This window comes from Aulonocara stuartgranti (genome assembly GCF_965226115.1).
Source record: "Aulonocara stuartgranti genome assembly, chromosome: 22".
Taxonomy (NCBI): domain Eukaryota; kingdom Metazoa; phylum Chordata; class Actinopteri; order Cichliformes; family Cichlidae; genus Aulonocara; species Aulonocara stuartgranti.
In genome coordinates, this window is record NC_138957.1 from 25,551,620 (window position 1) to 25,575,430 (window position 23,811).

At 39.2% G+C, this 23,811-nt stretch overlaps 2 protein-coding genes across 2 annotated transcripts; one reads left to right on the plus strand and one right to left on the minus strand.

Annotated features, from left to right (window-relative positions):
- The first annotated feature begins 757 nt into the window (after positions 1 to 757).
- On the plus strand, positions 758 to 7,713 carry tmem42b (transmembrane protein 42b). Its single transcript, XM_082520362.1, has 3 exons — positions 758 to 1,118; positions 2,427 to 2,573; positions 2,856 to 7,713. The coding sequence occupies exons 1-3, from the start codon at positions 942 to 944 to the stop codon at positions 3,000 to 3,002; spliced, it is 471 nt and encodes a 156-aa protein (XP_082376488.1). The 5' UTR covers positions 758 to 941; the 3' UTR covers positions 3,003 to 7,713.
- A 1,478-nt stretch (positions 7,714 to 9,191) lies between these two features.
- On the minus strand, positions 9,192 to 23,692 carry zdhhc3b (zDHHC palmitoyltransferase 3b). The gene is made up of 7 exons (XM_082522310.1): positions 23,295 to 23,692; positions 17,895 to 18,226; positions 16,211 to 16,335; positions 15,296 to 15,392; positions 14,294 to 14,375; positions 13,822 to 13,952; positions 9,192 to 12,310 (listed from the first exon to the last, which is right to left on the minus strand). The coding sequence occupies exons 2-7, from the start codon at positions 18,195 to 18,197 to the stop codon at positions 12,152 to 12,154; spliced, it is 897 nt and encodes a 298-aa protein (XP_082378436.1). The 5' UTR covers positions 18,198 to 18,226; positions 23,295 to 23,692; the 3' UTR covers positions 9,192 to 12,151.
- Between the last annotated feature and the right edge of the window lie 119 nt (positions 23,693 to 23,811).

Genomic DNA, 23,811 nt, shown 5'->3' on the forward strand with positions numbered 1-23,811 from the left:
ACTTATACCCTGTGTGGGTTAATGTAATGAACCTTTATACTGCAGCTCATCAGTATGCTAAAAGCAAACCAAGGTTTGTCCCTGGATCAAGTGGAGTCAGTGCTCTCCACCCACACTCAAGAACATTACATTAGTATTGACTGCCCTCTGCTCCACCCAGGATTTATAGTACAAAATAATGTGAAGGGACTTCAGTTCAAACTCTTCTTAACCTCACAATGTTTTAATAAAAAACTTAAGGCATGTATTCACTAATGTGGGATATATTATGTGATTTATACAAAAGTGTGACTTTACCTGTAATTGTCACTTCTCTTAACTAAAATAAAATGAAAAATAATATAAAGGAAATAGCCTTACTTTAAATATTTGTTGGTTTGGTATAAAAAATGGTATTACAACTTGCCTGATGGGGATTTAAATGAACATGTTTATGGAGACTTTGCATCCCTACAAGACTGAGAGTCCACTGCTTCCAAAAAGTTGTGTTTTTGTTGTAATTCCTTTACTGATTGTCCGAAATCTTGCCTCTATAATATACAACATGTTAAATAACAATTAAAAAGACTAAAACCAACTCTGAAAATAATAATAATAATAAATTAACTAAAAAAAAAACACCATGGAAACTAACTGAAGCTAGACTGACTTAAAAACTAAGAGTCAAAATGATATAAATATAAAAAATAGATAATACGAAACTAAAATATCGGAACTAATATTACGGAACTGCAATTCCCAGAATGCCTCGGAGAGCCACGGCCATGAGTTGTGTGACTGCCACCGGACGGCTGTCGATGGAAAGTGCAGGAAAACGTGCTCAGTGACAGTCATACAAGCATGCACGCAGCTCAGCGCCGACCAGCTTCAGCAGCAGACATGTAAAAAGATGGATTAGAAAATAATGTCCCTCGCCTATCATCACCATCATCACCACTACCATGTTCCCGGGAGTTTTCTATGCACTGCTGGCGGGTTTCCTCGGGGCCGTGGCGTCGTCCTCGGCCAAACTGTCGCTGGGAGCCGACTACCTGAAGGGTGTCTGTGAAACCGGACTCCGGACATGGGGAGAACAGCGGAAATTCAGACAGGCGGACGAAACTACCGCCTGTGACCGGGTGAGGCATTGCCGCAGTTAAACTCGCTTTAATTATTAACACAGTGAGGGTGAATAATAATGCTCGCCTGCGAGCGGGGTGATTTCTCACGAGGGAAGTTAGGGGGGTTATCCCCGCCCGCCTCTCCTCACCGCCTCCCTCAGCATCAGCACCATCTGCGGCATCACACTGGGGGAGCCCGCGCAGGCAGCGGCGCGCTCGTGGCGTACCCGCGCCCCCGAAGCACACCACTACAGTTACTTGTATTTAGGCGTTGTTTTATTCTATAAGCGTAAAAATGATCTCTGCGTGTAGATAATAAGCTGAACGGCTGGTATCTGATGGTGAGGATGTCAAGTTTTTCTGTGAATGACCTTCAAGCTGCCTACATACGTCACACAGTGATGTCAGAAACATCTGCAGGCGGCTGTCTGAAGCCTTGTAGAAACGTGGAAAGCAGCGACCCCGATACGTGATTTAAGGCACAAATGAATTGACAGAATTGCAAATTAGGATTGCAGGTGGATGCAAAGCGTATGTAAAGGCTGTTACTTTGCACCACGAGATTTGCCACAATGCACTGTGAAGCTTTGGAAAGTAAATGTTAGAACTAAGTGACTACCTTTGGCCACTGGCCCCTCTATGAGCATGATACTGCTGGACGTTTCTTTCTGTTAAAAGGGAGTTTTTCTTTCCCACTGTCGGGAAAGAGCTAGGGGTCTCTCTCATTGTTGGAGCTCTCAGAGAGTGCAACTTCCCCCGAAGGGCATGGGCTGTACAAAGAACTTTGATGTTTTATGACGTTTTTATTCCAATATGATGACATCAACCCGTTATGGCATCAATGTGACGTTGTTGGACTTTGTATTGGAAAAAGTGTGTTGTGCAGCTCTCTCCGTCGCCTTTCATATAGCACATTACTCGATGTGGTTGCTTGAAATTTTTTTTACAAGGTTAACTTTGACCGTGGGTGCTAACCATGAAGGTGAAAGTCAAATGTTAGCCAAACTAGGTATCCATGCTGCCCAATACCTAGTACATTGTTGTGATATTTAAAGATGATCAAAAAGAAATTGTGGGTAATATAAAATTTTAATTTCACATTTGGTGTGACCTTGACCCAATTTTCACAAAAATGAAATCAGTTATGAGTATATACCATCACATTAATTTTGAAAATGATATCTTGAAAACTGTGGACACTAGACCACTAACAAACAGAGAAACACACAAACAAAAAAACTGTGCAGATTAGATACTTCCTCCCTTCAGTGGGGGAGAAAAATTTGTCAAGAGCATCTTTAATAAGTTTCTTCTCTCGTCTTTCAGCTTCATATCCCTCTGAGGCTGCTGTGTGGCGGCCTGCTTTTCACCTGCAATGCTGTGATGTGGACCTTCCTTGCCAAAGCACTCAGGTATTCCTCGTCCTCCACCCGAACCACTGTGACCACCACTGCCTCCAACTTCATATCTTCCGTAAGTGACGATCTGTCTCTTATAGCTCTTACTTCATGTCCTCTGAGTGAAATCCTTTACATCAGACAGTAGAGGGTGAAAATATTTTCACGTTGACCTTAACGTCCTTCCTTCTTATGTAACCTGATTTATTTTAGAAAATAGGCTAGACTGTATTCAGAAATAACTTGTCACTGTGATTTATGGCTCTTCATTGTTAAGCTCAGCAGGGATATTGGCCATTAGGGCACCTTTATTGGCAATTTGTTTCTAAAAACAGGCATGATGTTTTTTTCTTTGCAGGCTTTCCTGGGCCAGCTGATCTTTGGGGAAGCCCAGATAACATTGTGGTGGGTTGGGATCTCTCTGACCTTCTCTGGTTTGTTGGTACTGCAGAGGGTTTCGCCGCAGGATGGACAACAGAACACGGTTGCCAAAAAAGATGAATAATGTGACCTGTCTCTACCAGCTGGCTGTGGCTTGTGGTCTGTTTTGGCAGACATCTTCTCTGACTTCAGAGCCAAAGAGCAGTAAAATCTGAAACAGCAGTTGAATTTAAAGTGTTTTCTTCTTTAATCTGGGCACACCTGGAAAAGTTATTATTCCACTTGTTAAAGAGCAAGTAGAAATAGTTGTTTTCTTCCAGTCATATAACAAAATTCAGTTTCACCTGTTTAGCCTAAAGTGAAATTATTAATCAACATACTTAAAAAAAGATTGCTTTATTGAAATCAATATCTGTTTTACAGGTTGCTGTTTGTAGCCCTGCAGGATGTAAAACCCTGCTGGTTCAGCTGTGGTGCAGCCTTGTTTAGCCCTTTCCTAAAATCAGAGGAGATGTTGGCTTTCAGACAGTCAAACCAGAGCACATCCAAAGTCTGGCTAGTAGAGACAAAATAATGGATGGCTAAGTCTGAAATCATCTCTGTCCACAAAGAAGAAGCAAAAATTATACTAGCTTTACATTACTTTTTGGAAAGTCAACAATAGCACAACAGCTTCTGAGCTAATGGAAAATATAAAAAGGAAGATAAATAAAAAGGTTGTTAGATATTTTGGGAAATGCATCTGTTTGATTTCTTTTTGAGAGTTACATGAGAAGATTGATACCACTAACATGTCTTTAGAGACATACTTTATGAAGCCTCATCTGGCATAATTTAGTCTGACTGGAAATCAAAGGGTAGCTGGCCTGGCTCAGTGTCAAGATAACCAAATCTCCTTTTAAACACATTTTATTTAAATAATTAATGCATTATGTCATGTTTGTGTAATATATTCACAAACAGAACTGCAAAAATGACATTTATTGTCTGTGTAGGTCAATATTTGTGAAACTACTTTCTAACTAAGGGTAGTGACTTCCTTCCTGATAAAGGGAGTCATTAAAACCAAGGTGTTGATTTTACTCTTTGGTTTTTGACACAGAACACAAGCTGGGAGTTACTAGATTATTAGGGGAAAAGTGATTGGAGACCATAAATGACCAAAATTATTTTAACTGTGCTATAAACCTGCGATCTTGTTGCCTTTGAAACAGTTGCTTCAAAGACGGAACTGAGTCTGTGATCATTTGCAGTTGCTGTCTTCAGGCAATAAGAGCAACTCTGCTATCAGTTTGCTATTGAATGGGTCCAAATTGGCAACTACATGCGACCTGTTGTGGTAATCCAATGATTAAATAAATTGGTGAAAATTTGCAAATCTGTTGCCATCTGCATATACAGAAAAATCACATTAACTACTTGCACTCAGAGTCCAACCAGAATCTTGTAGATTTGAAAGAGAAGTTCCTCCACAATTAGTAATGTAGTTACTATAGGACAGCAGTATAACTGTAAAGTGACGTAGGTGCTTATCAACCTTGCTTTTCTAAGGAATATAACCAGAAACCACCCAGTTGGCAACTAGTTGAGTTGAGATGACTAATGCAAAGAGACATGGCAGACAAGTTGCACTCATCAGCACAGACAAACTCAGATTGATTGCATCATGTTGGCAATAATATTTTCAAACCCTTGTCAACCTGTCTGAGAGCAGTTGCTGTCACTCTGAGTCAGACTCCGATTTTCTGGAGACAGGTTGCCTCCCACCAGGCAACCTGTGCAATTGTCTTGCAACTGAGAGTAACTGCAGAGACTGAAAGTGTTAGATGCTCAGTCTCTGAGTGACCAGTTGGTTGCCACAACTAGTCATCTGGCAACAACCAATTTTTCCCAGGTGCAAGTAAGTCACCATCATATTTTACTCTAGTGTGACTGAGCCATTAGACAGACTTTGTCCACCACCATTAACTGTATAGACATGAGAGTAATCAATCTTTTCATCTGGCTGTCTGCAGGAAAGGAATAGATACATTACTGTAAATGGAAATCTTTATAGGAAAACTCAAATAATACAGAAGGATAATTTAAGAATTTCTGCACATATTTGATTTCCATGTGTCATCATTAGCAATGGACAAATAACATCTTCTGCTCTGTGCATCACTCAGCCTGTGCATTAGGTATTGTATTCCAAAAAGCTCTCTTAATTCTCCCATTTCCTTAAGTTACTAAGACACTCACCACAACATCCAGCACCAACATTGCATTTTATGCATGCTCAAGGCAATGTTTTATAAGTGAAGTCCTTAGCTAATGAAGTGTGCTTATATTTTCACAAGTAATAATGCTTCTGATGTAGCACTCAAAGGCTTATCCCCCCGAGAGGAATTCTCTCTCTGCCTGAATTTATTTATTTTTATCTGCCTTTCTTGACAGCTTGAACCTTAACCTCGAGATATGAGCATGACACATATTTTGATTCAGAGGCAGCTGATTTTCGATTTCATGATAGATGTGTGCATATTATCAAGAGGGCCTGAACTCAGATAAATCACACCAAAGCATCCTCCTGCATCTACAATCCACTCAGAATCAGAGTGACATCCCCTTTGTGAACCGCTTCATTAAACTTGTGACTTAAGTGTCCCCCGCTATCTCTCCAGTGCCAGGCCTTGCGATTGCCAGTTTAGCTTCTTTGACCTGAATTTAAATTCTCATATTAGTCTGTCGCACATCTTGAATAATAATTCATTATTTCTTTGGGCTTCATAGACATCTCTGTTCGCTAACAGCTTCCATCAACATCTCTGGATGAGTCGGTGAGAGTGCAATAACGTATTTTCTCATACACTGTGACGTGTGTTACGGAGGGAGCTGTGAACATTAATAAATGAAGAGAGAAAATGTCAATATATGCTACCAGAGGGAGGTTCTCTTAGTATAATCAGCTACAGGGATTTGCCTGAACAAGACATCAAAGGCTGCTTTAATGAACAAATCACATTTTGCTGTTGTTTGGATACATATCATAATATAAATGCATAATGGTAGCTATGGTACTTGTCTGTAGTATCTCACAGCAGTAACGCACAAATATATCAAATGTCCTTCCAAGTGCTGCTGTGAAGGTTTTGTACCATGTGATTTGCATCCCAGTTAATGTGACTGCAGTGAAAATGTGACTATAATATTATCTTCTCATATTCAAGGCACGCCGAACAATATTTCATAGCAGGGATGTACATGAAGCATCATCAGGTGTTTATGCCTCAATGTTTTGCTTTAATTTAAAAGTAACAGTAAGATATTTTAACAGGAGCCTGATGAGATCATTATACCACTCTGTAAAAAAGCTTTAAGTGGTCAGCAAGACTAGAAGAGCGCCTATATGCTAAGTTAAGCTAATCAGTAACTGTTAGTTAGCTTAGCTCACCAAAAATATTTTAAATGGACTGTAAATACCAATACATTTGAAATTACAAGCTAAGCTGTTGGTTAGCCTAAGACTAAAAAGACTAAAAAGAAGATTGCTAGTAAATAACAATTCGATTTATATCCTATGCTAAGCTAATCAAGTAGCTAACCTAGTTAGTTAGCTTAGCATGATTTAAAAATTGTTACATAAATCCATATGCCAAACCATTTACAACCTAACTTAAACTAACCAGCTTGCAGCTGGCATAAAGACTACAAACGGCTGCAAGCTAATTTAGATAACATCAATTCTTAAAAATGTCAAACTCATTCATTGTCTGATTAGTATCAGTGTTCAGAGACTTTGCTTCTAGACCCCGTATCATAATGACTTTACATTTTTACACCTAGAGAGTTTAAATGTTAACAAAGTAATATGTCAGTGAGTTTTAGAGGGGTCTTTTTGATAGATCCTCCTTCTCCCATTTGCAATCTTAATGTTAGGCCTATCTATGGGGTTCTTGGCTGTGGTAATGATCTCATCTGGCTCACAGCAAGAAATTAAATGCTGATGTATTTCTTTAATCTGCCTTTAATATCTGCCTGGCTTTTCTCCAGTTAATGGCATGATATGGGAAACCATGTTCCTGTGAAGCCACTCTCACTGTAAGATAAGCATCCAGAGATTCTGCAGTAGCAAAAATTATAGCTTTGTGAGAGCAGCATGGTATTGAAGTGGCATGCATTTCTATCCGTGGGTGTCCAAAGTGTTTAGAAAATCACTATAGTAGGGCTTTGACCTGACAAGCTGCATGTCACAATGACAAGTTAATATGCTGCACTGCAAGAAAACTAAAATGGTCTTAAACAGTGTTTAACTTGGTAGCTCCGTAATGCAACTATATGATGCAGCTGTTGAACCCAAATGATAATAGAATGGGTCATTTTCTGGTGATTTCACTACAGGCAAGATGCTGCATTCTGCATGCTCTATCCAGGCAGCTCTTTGATTTAAAACAGAATATTTCAAATAGTGACAAAACATGACTCTTCTACTGTGTGCTGGAAATTGTGGAGTTCATGTTTGAAAACAAGATAAGGGGAGCTCACTGAAGACCTGAAGGAAAACAGACTGATTTTGTGTCTGTTGTACTCCGGCTCCTGCTATAAGCAGCTCAGTCATCGCTTTAATCTGAAAGCTGCTACACCAAAATATTTCTTCTCATGTTCAACTTTTTAATATGCATTGAGACAGTTTGATTAGATTGCTCTGATATGAATCATTATTAAAATGCATTACAGATTATGTGGAACAAACATTTGTAAAAGTGTAAATATATTGTTAATATAGAAAAATGTGTAAAGTAAGAACTCCATTGAGAGAAGTCCCACCCAACCTATTAAACATCTCATCTAACAAACGGATTGTTGACTCATTACTGTGTTGTAGTAAGATGCTCTTTGTAAATCTGAAGCTCTGCTGTTTCCGGTTAATTCACATTGAATGGGAGTGTACGTTTTCATGAAGAGAAGAGGAAATTCAACCACAGCAGTGTCCGATAAAAAACAGCATTACTGTTGATAATGGGGCTGGAGAAAGTGCTGTCCTTGAGCTAGTTTACATCTAATTACACAATGAGATGTGTGCTCTGTTAGACTGGCCTCCTTTCTTTAAGTAGTCTTGTTCCAGTAAAAATGGAAAACAGCCCTTCATGAAATCTGCAAAAGTACGCTCAAAACTTAAAGGCAGCAACCATTCAGATTGTGATTCAATGGATGTGATTCATCCTTTGAAGGTTTTGAAATGATGAAAATCTGTAATTCTACACAGATTGCACAAATTGAGGTCTCCTTCCTGTCAAAAGGGAGTTCTTCTTTCACTTTTGCAAAGTGCTGCTAATGAAGAACTGTCTGATTGTTGGGAGTTTCTTTCTAATATGTTAGAGTCTTTACCTTATTATACATTATAAGTCAGCGGTCCCCAACCTTTTTTGCGCCACGGACCGTTTTATGTCCGACAATATTTTCGCGGACCGGCCTTTAAGGTGTCGCGGGTAAATACAACAAAATAAAACCATTACCGGTACCAACCAAAAGAAAATTTACTTATAATTCATGGGAAAAGACCCAGGGAAACAGATTTAACGATAAAAACTGACAAAACCCTTGAAAAACATAAGTTTCACAGCTAAGCCTCAACTCTATCGGCCCGGTACCAAACGACTTACGGAACCGACCGCTGTTATAAGTGCCTTGAGCTGACGACTGTTTTAAGTTGGCGCTATATAACAATAGGGGAATTTGAATGTTTCTATTCAAATTTATATGAATACATTTTAATTGAAAAGACAGTTTATAGTTTAGTGAGTAAATTCTTAATGTATATTTGTATGACACCATTAGATATAAATTATATAAAATATCTGACCGTGATGAAAGGATAATTAAAGCTGGACCATGAAAATGTATACATAACTGATAAGTGGCAGGACTTCTTTTCAAACCAAATATCCAATACTTTGTCACCACTTTTTCCTCCATTGTTTTTCCACACTAACCCTTCCCAAAATACTGAGCTATAAACAAATAATTAAAAAAAAAAGTGAATTCTAATTAAATAAATGCAAATCAAGTTTGTAACTTCAACTTTGTTGATATAATTACACATTACAGTTTAGATACAGTATGAGATTTTAGGTCTACGCTTTTACAGTATTTGTGTGTGAGGTTATGCTGTTTTAATGTTAAACCCAATTTTGAAAATGTTTTTTAGCCTTAGATAGAAGCTTCTATAATGAAGAATCAGCTGTTAAATAATGATTGTGGCATCAATATCATCGATCACTAACATCTTTGCATCAAAAATGTCTACAAGCTTACACAAACCGTAAATAAAATATCCATAGTCATACATTTTATTTCATATCCTTTGAAACAAATACAATGATCAGAAAAACAAAATAAAAACCACGTGGCCCACAGTAAATAAGACAAATAAGTTTGCATACCGACCACAGAACATTTTTGAGAGGAAGAAGAAAAAAAAAAAAAGCTGGTGTGCTGTATGTGTAAACCTGTTCCGTGTCCACATAATGGTTACGACATTTAAAAACCTAAGAAAATCTAATTTCTGACAACTGTTTTAATGGCTACATCCTTGCCTCCCCTCCTTTAGCCTTCAATTTGGCAACACATATATTTATAATATCTTTTCATCATCCTCTAAATCATGTTTTTTGTTTTAACTCGAGTAAGGCTTTTAATAACACGTTCTGGCAAAGGCATTTAAGTGTTAAATGCTTTGAAGATGCCCATTTCTTATCTGCATCAGATTCTCATCCTCAAAAGTAAAATCTGAAGTTTCCTGTGTTCCATTAAAATCCACAGTTGTGACAGTTACACACTTCCAGCACGAGTGAACATTTTCTCTGAGCTCCCGCCTCCAAAAAACATAATTACAATGAAAATCTGTGACAAACCAGACCACAAGCGAATTCCATCAACTGAGAGCAAGTAAAATACACTTAGTGTCAACACACACAGAGCAACGTGTATTGCTTGATTCCCTGACTTTCTGTCTCAGCTGGTGATTGTTACAAAGCAAATGAAACTAAAGTTCAAAAGGATGCTGGTTTAACTTCAGTTTTATATTCGACCAGGAAGTCACTGTAAGTATCTTACACTTTTACCTACCTAGTATCAGACTTGAAAGTTATAACCCTTAAGCTTTTCAGGAAATTGAACTCTTTTGGTTTTTACACTTTTAGCATTTTTGGACAACATTTTGACATCCAGTTTATTTACGTTCTCTAACTGCTTTTCTACATAGCCACCTTATTAGGTAGTCTAATGTAATTAAACACAGCTCTGCCATAAAATTCTACACAGCTATTCAATTATAATCCAATCAGTCACAACATTAAAATCACTGAGAGACCAAGTAATTAGCATTGCTCATTTTATTAACGTGAGATGATCTGCTGGGCACCCGGGAAGATTGGCATTCACATGGCTGTTACTTTCCCATGTACCACCCACTTAAATGTTACAGCAAAACAGCCTCCACAAACATGCCAACGTGCCCGAGCCCTCTGTAAAAACCATTCAGGAACAGCTTGATGAACACAACAAAGAGCCCAAAGCATTGACCTGGAGTCCAAGCTCCCCAGATCAGAAGTGGATCAAGCATCCAATCATGTGACTGGAACAAGCCCAATCCATGGAGGCCACACCCTGAAACCCAACAGGACCCAAATGCTGTCCTGCCAGACGCCACAAGATCCACCTTAAAGGTCATGTATTAATTCCTCAATGGGTCAGAGCATTTTTGGCAACACGAGGAGGACCTTCACAATATTAGAAGGTGATCTGAATGTTTAGTTTAAACTTTCGGCATTCATTACTTGTTCAAAGAAAGGGGGGGGAAAGTATTTAAAAACATAAATTTCCCAATATTCCTCCTTTAAATCTCATCTCTGTAAGACACATATTGATGATTTCTATGAAGGTCATCAAAAAACAAAAGGCTTGAAAGGTTAAGGTAATATTTACGGCAGAGCTGCAGATTTTTTGTTAGTCTTAGATTACGCAATTAATCATGCACAATTTAAACTGCCAGCATAAGCAAGTGGAAGTGCTTAATTCCGTCAGTGCTAGCATCTGTACCAGCTGTTTAAGCTGCATCTAATGCAACATTTCTTACATGCTCTGCTGGCCAAACACAAAGGAAGTTTTATTGTGAAGCTAACGCAAAGTGATTGTCAGAGTTTAATCTTCAAATTGCCTTTGGCTTAGCATTTTATGATCTAACCTTCACGACCCGATCAGACTTTTTCTAGATGTTGTGACGCTGGATTGGTTTTAAATTAAAAAAAAAAAAAATCATAAGAAGATAGGCGCTGCAAGACTCGGGTTACTTGTGGAAAATGAAAAGAAACCTTGTTTTACCTGGATGCTCTGTGGGCACATACAAACACTGCTCAGTGAGCGTTTAGTGCAATATAAACTGACCAAGTAGCACAGAAATCTTAAGGGTTATAACTTTAACCAGCCACCGTGAGGTTATTGCTGTTCTCCATTTTCAGAGTCCTCTTGAAAAACACTTAAAACTTTTCCAAAATGTGATTTCTTGCCAGAAAGGTTAGGCGTTACATTTGTCTTTTGATTGCAGTAATGCAAGAAAAAGAAAAATGAAATGGACAAACCTACTTTTCTCTGGCATCAAAAAGAGGAAACAAGTAGCATTAACAAGTGTGAGCCTGAACTGTCACATTAAGGCAAATAAATAGAAATAGCTTTACAAAAAGCAGATTCCACTGCTCGCTAATGCTCTGTTCTAAGGCAAATCATCCGCAGCATTCAGCAAAAAGACTACCGCGACTACATTAATAAAGCAAATGAAGGAAAAAGGATCATTTTTTACAGGAAGACAAAACCAGGTGTTCATTGTGGCAACCATGCTGCGCTTCTTTGAGTAGAAACATTCAGGACTTGAGTTCACATTGTGTAGTCTTAGAAGTAGGAGATGATTGAAGATACTGCAGGCATATTCACTCCAGCGAATGCAAAACTTAGTCTCTTGTTGTGTTTTGCCAGAGTCTCATTAGATGCTTCTTGTCAAGATGCTGCTGCATAGCTTAAGAGTGCTGTATTGTGCAGCTACACCTCGTTAATCTCAGTCAGCACCAAAACAGGGAAAGGGCAACGGCAAAATTTAAAAAGGAAAAACACATTTTACAGCAAAACACCCTGAAATATCAATAGTTCCTAGAAGAAAGAAAATTTAGAAGTGGTTAAGAGAAGTTTGTGCTCCAGGCAAGAGTGATCAGTCTATGTCCACAGACACTTAGAATCCAGCTTTCACACTATATACTGATACACATCTGCCTTTCCATGGTCAGGTGTTGCAAAGGGGCTCAGCCAGGCTATAGAGAATGGGTGGCCAAACACCACCTTCATGTTCATCCATTTAGACTTTTTGGCCCATCTCCTCTCCTCCTTCTTCAGCTGCTCGATACCCTGCAAAAAAGGTAAAGCAACGCAGTGCGAGTTAAATTCAGCCCTGATACAAAACATCAAAACATGCAGCTGCTGAATGAGGGATTAAAAATGAATCACAATTTGTATTCTTTTGTTTTCCTTTCACAGGTCTTAGGTGACTCACTCTCAGTGGTTCCTGACGATTAAGAAAGCTCCCAGGATAAACCAACACAGTCAACAAATGGAGGCCATATAACACTACAATTGACAGTTCTTTGTAGTGATAAGTCTGAGTCAGAGCTGTGGGTGTCTTGAGCAGAAAAAGCATTACTCTGAACCCACCTGGAGGACGAACAGGTTTAGTTTATTTTGGTTCAAGGTTCTTTATTTGTCAAATGCATAGTTATAGGAAGAGGGGGTAGAGGAAGAACATTATATACATAATATATACATTGGGAAATCTTATGGAGGCTCGACCCCAAACTGCAAACTAAAACACCCGAGTCTGGTGCTGGTCTTCATACTGTTAAGAAACATTTTTTCTTTAAAGGACCAGACATGCTTTTCCTTATTTTCTGTACTCTTAAGAGTGACGGATATCAAACATGGCCAGAGTTTCAAATAATGAGGTCAGTTTACGCTCAGAGTTGAGACTGCTCTAAATCTCTGGTTTTAGTAATTTCTTTAAACTCTCATATCATGTCAGTGAGAGCAGATCTCCTCGTACAGTCCCTCAAGCACACAGGTCTGACTTTAAATTTTCTGTTTGCAAGGAGCAACCAATCACAAGAAAGTTAGCTTAAAGGGAAAAAAACTAAAAAAAACAACTGTTTCACAGAGGATGAACTGAGGGGCTAAACTAAGGTCCAGTATATGACAAAATAAACTTTGTATCATGAATTTATGGGGGTTTTTAAGACTAGTGTACAGTATTTTTCTAATTTCTAATATTACATTTTACAGATTGAGAAAATACTTCCTTTTTTAAGAGTATGGACAATAAAACCTTTTCTCTCTTCTTGAGAGTAAATGTACTGATCATAAGTAGCTTTAGAGAGCACAATCAATAAATATAATCTCATGCAATAAACGGTTGCTGTTTTTCTTCTAAAACATTACAATTGATAAAAAATATTCATGTTTCCTTAATAACAAAGATGTGGTCAATGAGGTCGCCTACACTTACATCAGTTGCGACTGATGTAATGATTACTTCCACTTAACTTTGTGAAGACAAACAACAAAATGTTTCTGGTTGAGTCAAACTTTAAAAAGAGTCTAACTGCAGTTTTATACAGAGAAATGTTCTCTGTGAGGTGAAGTAGAAACTGCAGAAACAAGGGTCAGAGCCAGGCCAGCACTTTCTCCACATCAAGCTGAAAAGGATCTAGTATCTTTCTTTTTAAAGGCTCTTCAGCAAGGTGGGAAGTTTCTGACATGAGAACTTAACCTCATGTCAGACTGCTGACACGGCAGTAGCTGAAATTCAGTTTTCAAGAGGTGTGCAGAGGAGAGGTAAGGTGGTGAAATTCCCTGCTGGATTTACTCACCGTTTCATCAGTGCAGATGGAGTGGACCTGAGTCCCAAACATGACTGCAGTGAAGATCAGAAAGAGGAGACCTTCAAAGCAGAGGAGGATGAGGAGGATGACAGTTGCTGGTGGAGAGAAGTTGCTGCACTCTGGAAAGAAAGGGAGTTTTTTTTTTATGTTAAACCAAGTAAATAACCTAAAATTTGGAAACCAGAAAGGATATTAAACAGACTTAAAGACTTAAGCGTCAAGGTTCCCTGTTCCCTCACTTAGCCCAATCAGAGGCTTGCCCCTCACATTTTGCATAAAAATAGAGAAGTCATAGCTTGTCAGTGCAGAGAATGTGTCAAGTTTGCTTAGACAATAAATCAACTATGAAAAGAGTTCCACATTAGTCTTCTAATGCATAACATTTTACATCTTAGTCACAAGCTTTACTGATTGGATTGGTTCCTATACTAAACTACTATATTACAGGACACACACTTACTCGCCCAGTCTTCTTCAATGCAGAAAACGAAATGGAAGGCCGCCATGAATAACGCATGGAAAGATATTAGTGCAATGTACATCTGAAAACAAACACAAATGTAATGTCAGTCATCTCATTTTTATAATCTTCATATTCATTTATGGTCTTAATTTGGAAAGCCAAAATAAAATGCATTTAGGCGTACAGGCAAATTGGGGGAAGAAGAAGAAGAAAAAAAATCAAACTATGTTCAAAAAAAAAAAAAAAAAAACCTGCCACAAATTCGTCTAAACAAAATTACGCAGTCAGTGTGAACAGCTGGATTAAGAAAAAGGGAGTCTGGATTTTCCGATGTCTAAAGGTCTTTAACTCAAATAACCACAAATGGACACCGATTGGTTACAACCAAGTTGTGCAGAAGAGCATTTCTGAATGCACAACATGGGTTACAGCAGTTGAAGACCACACCGGGTGCCACTTTTATTAAAAACAGGAAACTAAGATTACAGTTTGCTTAGTCTTGGTCTCAATTTCTGCTGTCATATATGGATGGTAGGCTTAGAGCAGAGTTAACAATGTGACCATGTCACAAAGCTCATATCACCTCAAACTGGTTTCTTGAACATGACAATGAGTTACAGTGTGCTCAAATGGCCTTCAGTGCCATTTCCCACTCCAATAGATTACCTTTGGGGTGTGGTGGAGCAAGAGATACACATCACTGATGTGAAGCCAACAAATCTGCAGTAACAATGTGATGCTATCATGTCAATATAGACCAAAATTTCTATCCAATGTTTCCTATGTTTGCTGAATATGTGCAATGAAAAATTAGGCCAGTTCTGATGGCAAAACTGGGTCCAAGCCAGTGTACCTACTAAAGTAGCCGGTGGGTGCACCCTATATATTATGACATTCGACCCAAGAGCAAGTATAAGTGTGAGCATGATAATGAAAGAGGGAGTTATTATGAATATTTCCAAGTGGATTCTAATATTCGTTTTGCTGTTAAAGACTCACTGTGAAGAGGACAAAGTATTTCTGGTTGCTTTCTCCGACACAGTTATTCACCCAGGGGCAGTGATGGTCCATCTTCTTGATGCAGCGTTTACACACACTGTGGAGACAAAATAAATTAATCATAGGCACACCTGAGGGAGTCATGCAATGCACAAATGTGGGTGTTGGTATGTCACAACAACTGTCACTAAAAGACACACACACAAACACCTTAAGGAGCATAATTCAGTCAACTGTGAGAAAATGAACAGGCTGCTCTCAGTCATAGCAGCTGCAGACTGGGGGTTATTTATCTGTCAAAACTGCAGCAGGCTGACAACTCAAGTAAAAGCCAGAAACTCATAATTTATCATAAGACAAAGCAGAGAGTCACACTCGAGCTGCCTGGGCGCTTTGTTTTATGGGGAAATCGCTTTTTAAAAAGCTGCCATTCTGTGTGTAAGATACTGTTTGTTTGGGTTGTTAGAGATAACTGTGTCACTGCACTGTATCATCTGAAGCACCCTCAAGAATGACTCATAATATTCAGCTTGAAAAGAATCAAACTGACTGCCATTTTTGCTTCTGAGACGGGCTGACTCACTGGCTTCACAATTCAATTAATCGGAGGTGTTTTTGCACTTTTCATGCCTTGAGATCCCAGAGAAACCACTGAGCAACCACAGAGGGAAGTCCTTATTATTATCAACTTGCAGAGTCTGCAGGGAAATGCGACACAGCTGAAAGACGCAGGAGAGCCAGTCTAGGCACAAACACAGAGGAGGAGTGGCGTTCCCAGCCGGAGAGTCGCATCAGGACTTTCCTCTGTGAGGTGCAGACTTCAGCAGATTCCTGTTTGTTTTGTTCCCAAAATGTGCAGTCTGCAATGAGAAGTATACCCTTTCTTATACTACACAGATTCATACAGTGCTGTACCTGCAGTGGTGAGCTCTGTCTGGCTTGATGCTGCAGCACTTGGGGCATTTGTACACCACCTGTCCTGGTTTGAGCTGCAAACTTTCAATGAACTCTTTGGTTGCGTTTCCTTTAGGCACAGCACCCTGAGGAGGAGTGGGATGAAAAGAGAAGTCAGCTCTGCTCTATCACTCTACATGTGGTACATGATTTCTTTCGGGGGTACATGATTTCCTTTGACGGCAAGATGGCTTTTATTTTATAAAGTGCATTTAAAAAGTGCTTCTCCAGCCAAACGCACACTCTCTTTTATGTGACCGCACTTATAGCTAGATTGGGAAACCCTGGGCTGACTTATCGAGTTGGTAATCACCTTCATGTGACCCGCTTAGCCTGTCTGCGGATTTTAGGGGAAGTGAAACCAGATAAGGAATAGATATTGTGGCTATGTTGAACTTTCTTTGTATTACAAATGCTGGAGTTGACTCAAGAGGCTTCCAAGCCCAGGATAGACAAAACATGACAAACACAAAAGCATTTTTAAAAAACCAAAAAACAAACAAAGCACATAGAGAAAACAAATCCAAATCTATGTAACAATTAGAAGTAAATTAAGAGTATGCTAAAAAAAAAGGTTTGCAGAAATAGTAAAGCTAGACTGAAAGGGATAAACAAAAAAAGCTGCTGAATCCATAAAGAAGAGTACAAATAAAAAATTACTAAAACACAGTAACGGAAGATTAAAAATGAGATTAGACTTAAAACAAAGCCCACCCCAGACTAAAGTGCATGCAAGCCCTCACGGGTGGGGCCTTAAACTCATTTTAAAGTGTCAAATTTTTCAGTAGGGCTTTATGGGTTATGTGAGACTATCCAAGAGCCTAATAAGGGAAACAAAGAAGAGTTTCCTCAGAGTCAAAAACTAGGAGAGAACCCAAGATAATTTATTTTGCACCTGATATCCAAGAAAGTCAATGGACTGTGATACAACTAAGCCAGATGGGCAACAAAAAAAAAAGGAGAGAAAAAAAAAGGTAATGTTTGTGGGATGTTATAAGAAAAATGTAGCTAATGACATTTTAGACATGAATGACGTGAATGACATTTTTATTATATCTGATATGACTACAGTTTAAATTCTGTTGAATAATTAAGGGGCTCACAACCTAAGGATCAGGGATCCACTGAGGGGATGATTAATGTGGTGGAAAATAAGAATTAAATTGGTTCTATAACAGAAATCTGATCAATTTTTTATTTTATTTTTTACTTCTATTTCTGCTGCAAGTTACAGGTAGTTTAGATTTTTTTTTTTTTTAAATAAAAGCATGTGAGTCATACCATAGGCTCCAGCTATACATTAAAGGATACAAAACCACAAAGTTTGGAGAGCGCTGCATTTCATAAGCATATATTATAAACTCCTAGCTGCCAGTGTACCTAATAAAATGTAGATATAATTTGCAAAGTACGTGTCAGAGAAGTGTGGAGGAATTTGTGGAAGTTTAAAGTAAAAGAGCACAGAAATAAAAGTTTAGTACCCCATGCAACTGTTGCAAGTCAAATATTTACTATAAGCACACCAACAGGAACACATTCTTAAATTATTGTAGTAATAAATCGAGAGAGGATAAATAGTGCTAGTCAGACAGTCAGTATCGCATCCTACAAGCAAATAAAGTGGACCAATAAAGCTCTGACTGACCGGGTCTGTGCACATCGCCTTGGCATGGGAAGCAAGGGCGAGGAAGGCGAGGCCGTTGAACAGCACCCCGTTGAAGAGGCTATAGGCCACGTTCTTGGCAGGCAGCAGCATGACGAACACCACCACAAACTCGGCGTAGAAGACCAGGAGCCAGGTGATGATGCCACACACGATGCCGCAGCTGTCGCGGATGAACCACATGGTGTCGGAGCCGGTGCGCGGTGGAGGAGGGGTGCAGTGCTCGCGCTTCAGGTAGCCAGCTTGGCGCTCAATGTCCCTGGTGCGGTGCGCCGGGCTCTTCATCCTAAAGCGCCTGTGGCTCCAACCACATACTGCGAGGAGTGACGAGACAGATGGTGAGGAAGAGGGGGGGACAGAGCGGTGGGAAGAAAATGAAAGAAGAGGAGGAATTAGGGACTTATGCGAGGGATGGTACACAGTTGCCATACAGTTATTTTCACTTTGTTGATTCATTTTCTATCAAACAACTATTTTTTTCTGCTCTGACTGTATTACTTTGATACTTCGCTGTAACAGTGGTGTCCCACAGCAATTAAGAGTCAGTGTAAACAGACTAATAACAGAATATGCATGGTCCTCGAGGAATATAAATAAAGGCAGGAGCCATTAAGGCACAGTGAATCAGCAAATAATGTTGGAGTAAACGCTCAAGAGGACGCATTAACTGGAGGAGGAACAAACACTAACCGCTCTGATCCCACAACGCCAAGAAAATCCATGCATCCTCTCACAGCAAAGTTTCAGCATTTGGCCTTAAAGGTAACACAAAACAATGCTTCACCACAAAACAGACTACACTGCTGTCCTGCTCTGCTTGGGGCTTAAGCGTGTGTGTATCCAGATCCGTCTGGAGACGAGGCTCATAAATAAGTCATCAAGCAGGTTTGTGTGTGTGTGTAGACAAAAATCTGATGTGACTTGAAAGGGGCCAAACTGTCAAAAATAACTAGATCTCAGTATTACATGAAGGCTAAAATAAAACAGCTGATTCCTGTAGGATACAGGAACCTTGATGCCCTTCTCCTCACTGAAACTTAAGATTAAAATTAGAGAAATCAAACTGCTTGGGTGTAACTAAGGATTCGATCTATCCATTAGACTTAACTGAATGATAGTCTAATCTCACTTTTATGTCCACATTAATTAAGGCTTGTCCAATGATCCTGACAGTTACACAGGCTTCCCAGAGGACAGAAATTTAATCAGAATAAAAACATACAGCACATCTGGGACAAAATCTCAGATTCCATCACTGTCCAGAAGGAAAGCAAAATTAAATCAAAACCAAAATGGATTTATGATTTTTAACCTTTTAATAGGATCAGTTTTTACTACATTTTGGTGCCAAAGTTTCTTCTCCTATGCTCGTTGTTTCACCATGTCTATGTGTGAGGGAGGGTCCAGACAGAGCAGATCACCGTTTTCCCCAGTGTGACTGTAGCATTAGTTCTGTTTACATACCAAAAATGACCTAGTTCAGTTTAGGAAAGAAAACTATTTGATTAGGTTTAGAAAAAGATCACATCTGGGTTAAAGTACACAAGTCGGACGTTTCAAAAGGATGCTCAGTTTTCTAGGTTGGCATGGCGACACATGCTACTCAGGACGCTCAAAAACAGAGGCAGCACAAATGTGAAACATACTGGTTTCAAAGTTGATCCCGCTTACTCAGGACTGGCCAAAGTCTTGCTGACTGCAACATAACAAAGTAAAGTGGACAGTTTGTCTCCGTGCATGTGAGAAGAAAAAGAAAAACACTTACCAAAAAAAAAAAAAAAAAACCCCACACAAAATCATTTTCATGACCATTTTGCAATGAGCCCAGGCTAGAATTTAACATCACTCAAGTTGACAACAAGTCATTACATTACTGCAAGTGAAATAAAAGCTTCCTGGAAGGATCAATCCGTCTAAAGCCAAAGTTGGACAGATGTCAAGCGGCATAGATGGCATGGTGACAAACAAAACTCTGTACCCAACATTCACCACCATGTCAAGCTGTGGATCACAATAAAGGAAAGAATCCCAGCACATCTACATTTCCCAAGAATGTCACACAGCATCTATCAGCAGTGACATTTTTAAGCAGCACCAAGTATTTAAAACAGTTTTGTGCGCTCATTTGGGCTATTCTAATTTTTACTCTTTATTTGAATAAATAATTTTTTTTGCGATTTATTTCAACGTGGTCATCAGATAATACTAATCTGTCACCGTAAACTACCAGTCAAAAGAAGTCAATTTTTGTTCCAGCTGTTACTGAAAATTTATTCAATTTGATTTATATAGTGTCAAATCACAACTTTAAATTTTAAGGTAAAGACCCCACAATAATACAGAGAAAACCCCAACAATCAGACAACCCCCTTGTAAGAAAGCACTTGGTGACAGTGGAAGGGAAAACTCCTTTTTAGCAGCAAGAAACCAGTAACAGGAAGAACCAGGTTCAGGGAGGGGTGTCCATCTGCTGCAACTGGCTGGGGGTGAAATGACGAATACAGGACAAAAGACACAAAGTGTACACTGAAACTGGTAAATAATACAACTTTGTTCCGAAAAATAAATGAATTAATAAAATGAAATCACAGAATCTAAAAAGACTCATTCAGTAGCCAAATACACTTGTTGTATTTTTTCTATAATGCTACAAAAATTATGTTTAGCAGATTTATTCCCAGGGCTCTTGAGGTCAGCAAGAATTGACACAAATATGCCGTTCACGACAAACTGGCCCGATGTTCACTTAAAACCTACCATTCAGGTATTTCCTAATGTTCTGGGTCTTTAGCTTGCTCCAGAAACAACTCCAGACCAACCACTTGCTTTTTTCTCATGATTTATATTCAATATTCAACTTCCTATATTACAGTATGTTGTAACTGTGGCTGCAAAGGTGTAGCAACACAGTTTGTTCCAAAGTGACACACACAAAAAAAGCTGAAGCATTTTTGGGAACTGTTTGCTTTAAAGTTCAAGTTTCAGATTACTTCCCCCGCTGCAAATAAGCTGTAAGTTCACCTACTTCACTCTGGTTAGCTGAACGATTGTTTTTAAGTGTTCTATTGGAGTACTAAATGAATTTTGAGTACACATGCTAGTGTCCCTGTAATAACCACGTGTTGTTTACTCGTGTGACTCACTTGACGCGTATTTGGCTCGACGGGTGGAGGAAGTCCACCTGTCGAGTTTCAAGTAAAACTTGCTTCAGGATGCAGGAAGCTTACACATGGCCGGTGTGTCACTGAAAACGACTCCCTTCATTAGAAACAACAGCTAGAAACAGCAATGAAACCAGTGTTGAGTGAAAATGGAGATGATGAAAAAAGACAGAAACTCAAGACAATGAAATAGGCAAGAAAGCCCTGGAGTGAAACTAACTACTGATGCTGAGTTCATTTACAATTAAGCAAATAGTTCCTCCTGCAGAATGAGTCTATAGATTTCTGTCAGTGAATAGCTGCTTGTATAGAGAGGAAAACCAACATGAATGGAACAGAAACACTTTACACAAAATCTTGTCTAAGACGATCCGGAAGATACAGTAGATACAGTATGTGAAAATGTTTAACACGGTAAAGGTAAGTTCATTTAAAATGCATGCAGCACACTAAAACACTCCACGATTCACAGGCATTTTTGATACCCTGCTGTAAAATAAATTACACCACCGAGTGAAGGAGGCAGCTGAGCGGGCAGGCGGCACGAGGACCTCCTGCTGCGATAAACAGCCAGTTAACATGTTGATGTTGTTCCACTTTACTGATAGTCTCATCAGTAAAAAATGAATTGTTAATCATTTTACTGATGTCATGTTTATTGTACAGGTGTGAAACGAATGGTGAGTTGAAAGTATTTCGAGATCTAGACATGGTTTAAACATAAAGACGTAGAACACTACACCCGTTTTTCTCAAGTTCACCTCAGGTTGTTTATTTGTTTCACGTGTGAATTTTTAACATGAAATGACCCCCTGTGTTGTAGGCTTATTTTTAAGGGAGTGGGGTAAAAGGGTGCCTTTCAATTTAGCTTATCATTTCAGATTTTTTGAAATATTGAATTCAGCTAAGGTGAACACTTTAAAATGGACTTCTTTACACTAAAGAAACACTTTCTTACACTTAAGAATTTAATTTTAATTACATTTGTAAACTGAATATGTGGCATGTTCACATCTACATTCATTAACACACACTGTTTGTGTTTAATAAAACATCTCTCCTTTGCACTGTAGTCCTATACTAACACTCAGGTGTTTGTGGCCACAGATCAGGATGCACTCTGTATTCTTTCAACTTTCTATCACAGCCCTCATTACGCTTGAGCACCTATCACTTGTTGTCCTGTTTTTGGACCACTTTTGGTAGGTAAAAGTCTCAAAACCTGCCCTCTTTGGATCTGGTGTGACCCAACTGCTTCAGAGCAAGAGGCTCCTGGGTTCAAGACTTCCTGGATGCTCTCTGTGTGGAGTTAACCTGCTCTTTCTGTTGTTGTGTATTTTTATTTAGCTGCTCTCATTTATACCTAATGTATGTTTAATTGGTGACTCTAAATACATCAAAGGCGAGGATGTGAGCTACGAAAAGAGTTAAAGGTGGAACAGAATAAGACCCTGGGTGAATGCGAGTTGTCAGTAGGAGTATAAAATCTCAAACATTTAAGTCAATCCTCCTTCCAATAAATCATCAAGAACAGATTGTTCACCAATATATCTGACTCCACGACAAAGTGCAACTCTGAGGAGATGATCACCTTTTTTCATTTCAGTCACCTGTCTTTGGTTTCACTCTTATATTATATCATTAATTTCTTATCTAACTGTGTTTTTTTGTATCTTATTGAGCTATCTTGTTTTATCATATGACATTGATTTTATTAAGCCATTCATAATGAGATAAGCTATTTTAATAATGGTTGCATTTAATGTTATGGCAACTGCAAGACAGCAGTTTCATTACTTGTTTATCCACAACAAGATTCACTGACTGGTCCTTCCAGCTCGTCTTTGGCCGATTTGATTTCGAGGATAAAAAATAGACATCTGCTAAAATATGTTGAATAACCTGAGAGGCACTAAGGAGGAAAAAAAATAAGCGTGTGTTCTGGGCTCATGTATACGGCTGAAGTGCTTTTGAGCACGGTTTGCTGTATTTCAGGTAAACTAACCACCACAAAGATATGATGAGTATCGTATATGGTAACATATATGATGTATAGGACATAACTACTCATCTTTTGGAAAGTGCAGTAATAAACCAAACCAGGAAGTTAACTGGTAGCTGAAACAGAGCGGGATGACTGGTTTTCCAGTAGTTGATAAATGGAAACACTTAAAATCTACAAAACCATTTTCCAGAGTGAAACTGGGTTTTCACAGCCTACCTCGCACTCTCTTGCCTTTCTCGACGGACGCTTCTTGAACTATTTGTGTAGTTTAGAGGCTTGTAGAGTTCAGACACCCCAAACTATCCACACACGCCTGTCTGCCCCTCCGCTGCGTCCGTTAGCTCAATCCCAGCTAACCTCACCGATCTTCGGACAGTTGCCCTCCACGGCCCCAGCGACTCGGCTCCCGCTCTCGTTGCTGTCTCGTTTTCAAAGAAGTGTTAATTATCCTCACTAACAGTCAGCTAAACGTGACCTGACACAAGGTGCTGTCGAACTGCCGCTCCTCCCGTCAGATCCAGAAAGCTCTGCGGGCAGCGGGACAACAAAATGCAGATCCAACCAGGAAGTCAGACACCCTCTCCTGTCTGTAATGGGCCGCTTAACCCTGAGCGTTGACTTCTAGGTGGTACTTTCACCCGGGCTGAGATCAAAACCTTGCAAAATCCTACCACCCCCCTTACGATGGTGAGGGCTGCTGAGGTTAAAGTGAGTAAGTCTGTAAGGAAAATAG

Bases quoted from the DNA above. Each gene is read 5' to 3' on its own strand.
- zdhhc3b (XM_082522310.1), bottom strand. From the start codon at position 18,197: ATGAAGAGCCCGGCGCACCGCACCAGGGACATTGAGCGCCAAGCTGGC. The intron at 16,336-17,894 runs GTCAGTCAGAGC...ACTCCTCCTCAG, and splicing joins AGGCGATGTGCACAGACCCG to GGTGCTGTGCCTAAAGGAAA. The intron at 13,953-14,293 runs GTAAGTGTGTGT...CTTTCTTTCCAG, and splicing joins CATTGAAGAAGACTGGGCGA to AGTGCAGCAACTTCTCTCCA.
- tmem42b (XM_082520362.1), top strand. From the start codon at position 942: ATGTTCCCGGGAGTTTTCTATGCACTGCTGGCGGGTTTCCTCGGGGCC. The intron at 1,119-2,426 runs GTGAGGCATTGC...CTCGTCTTTCAG, and splicing joins AAACTACCGCCTGTGACCGG to CTTCATATCCCTCTGAGGCT. The intron at 2,574-2,855 runs GTAAGTGACGAT...TTTTCTTTGCAG, and splicing joins CCTCCAACTTCATATCTTCC to GCTTTCCTGGGCCAGCTGAT.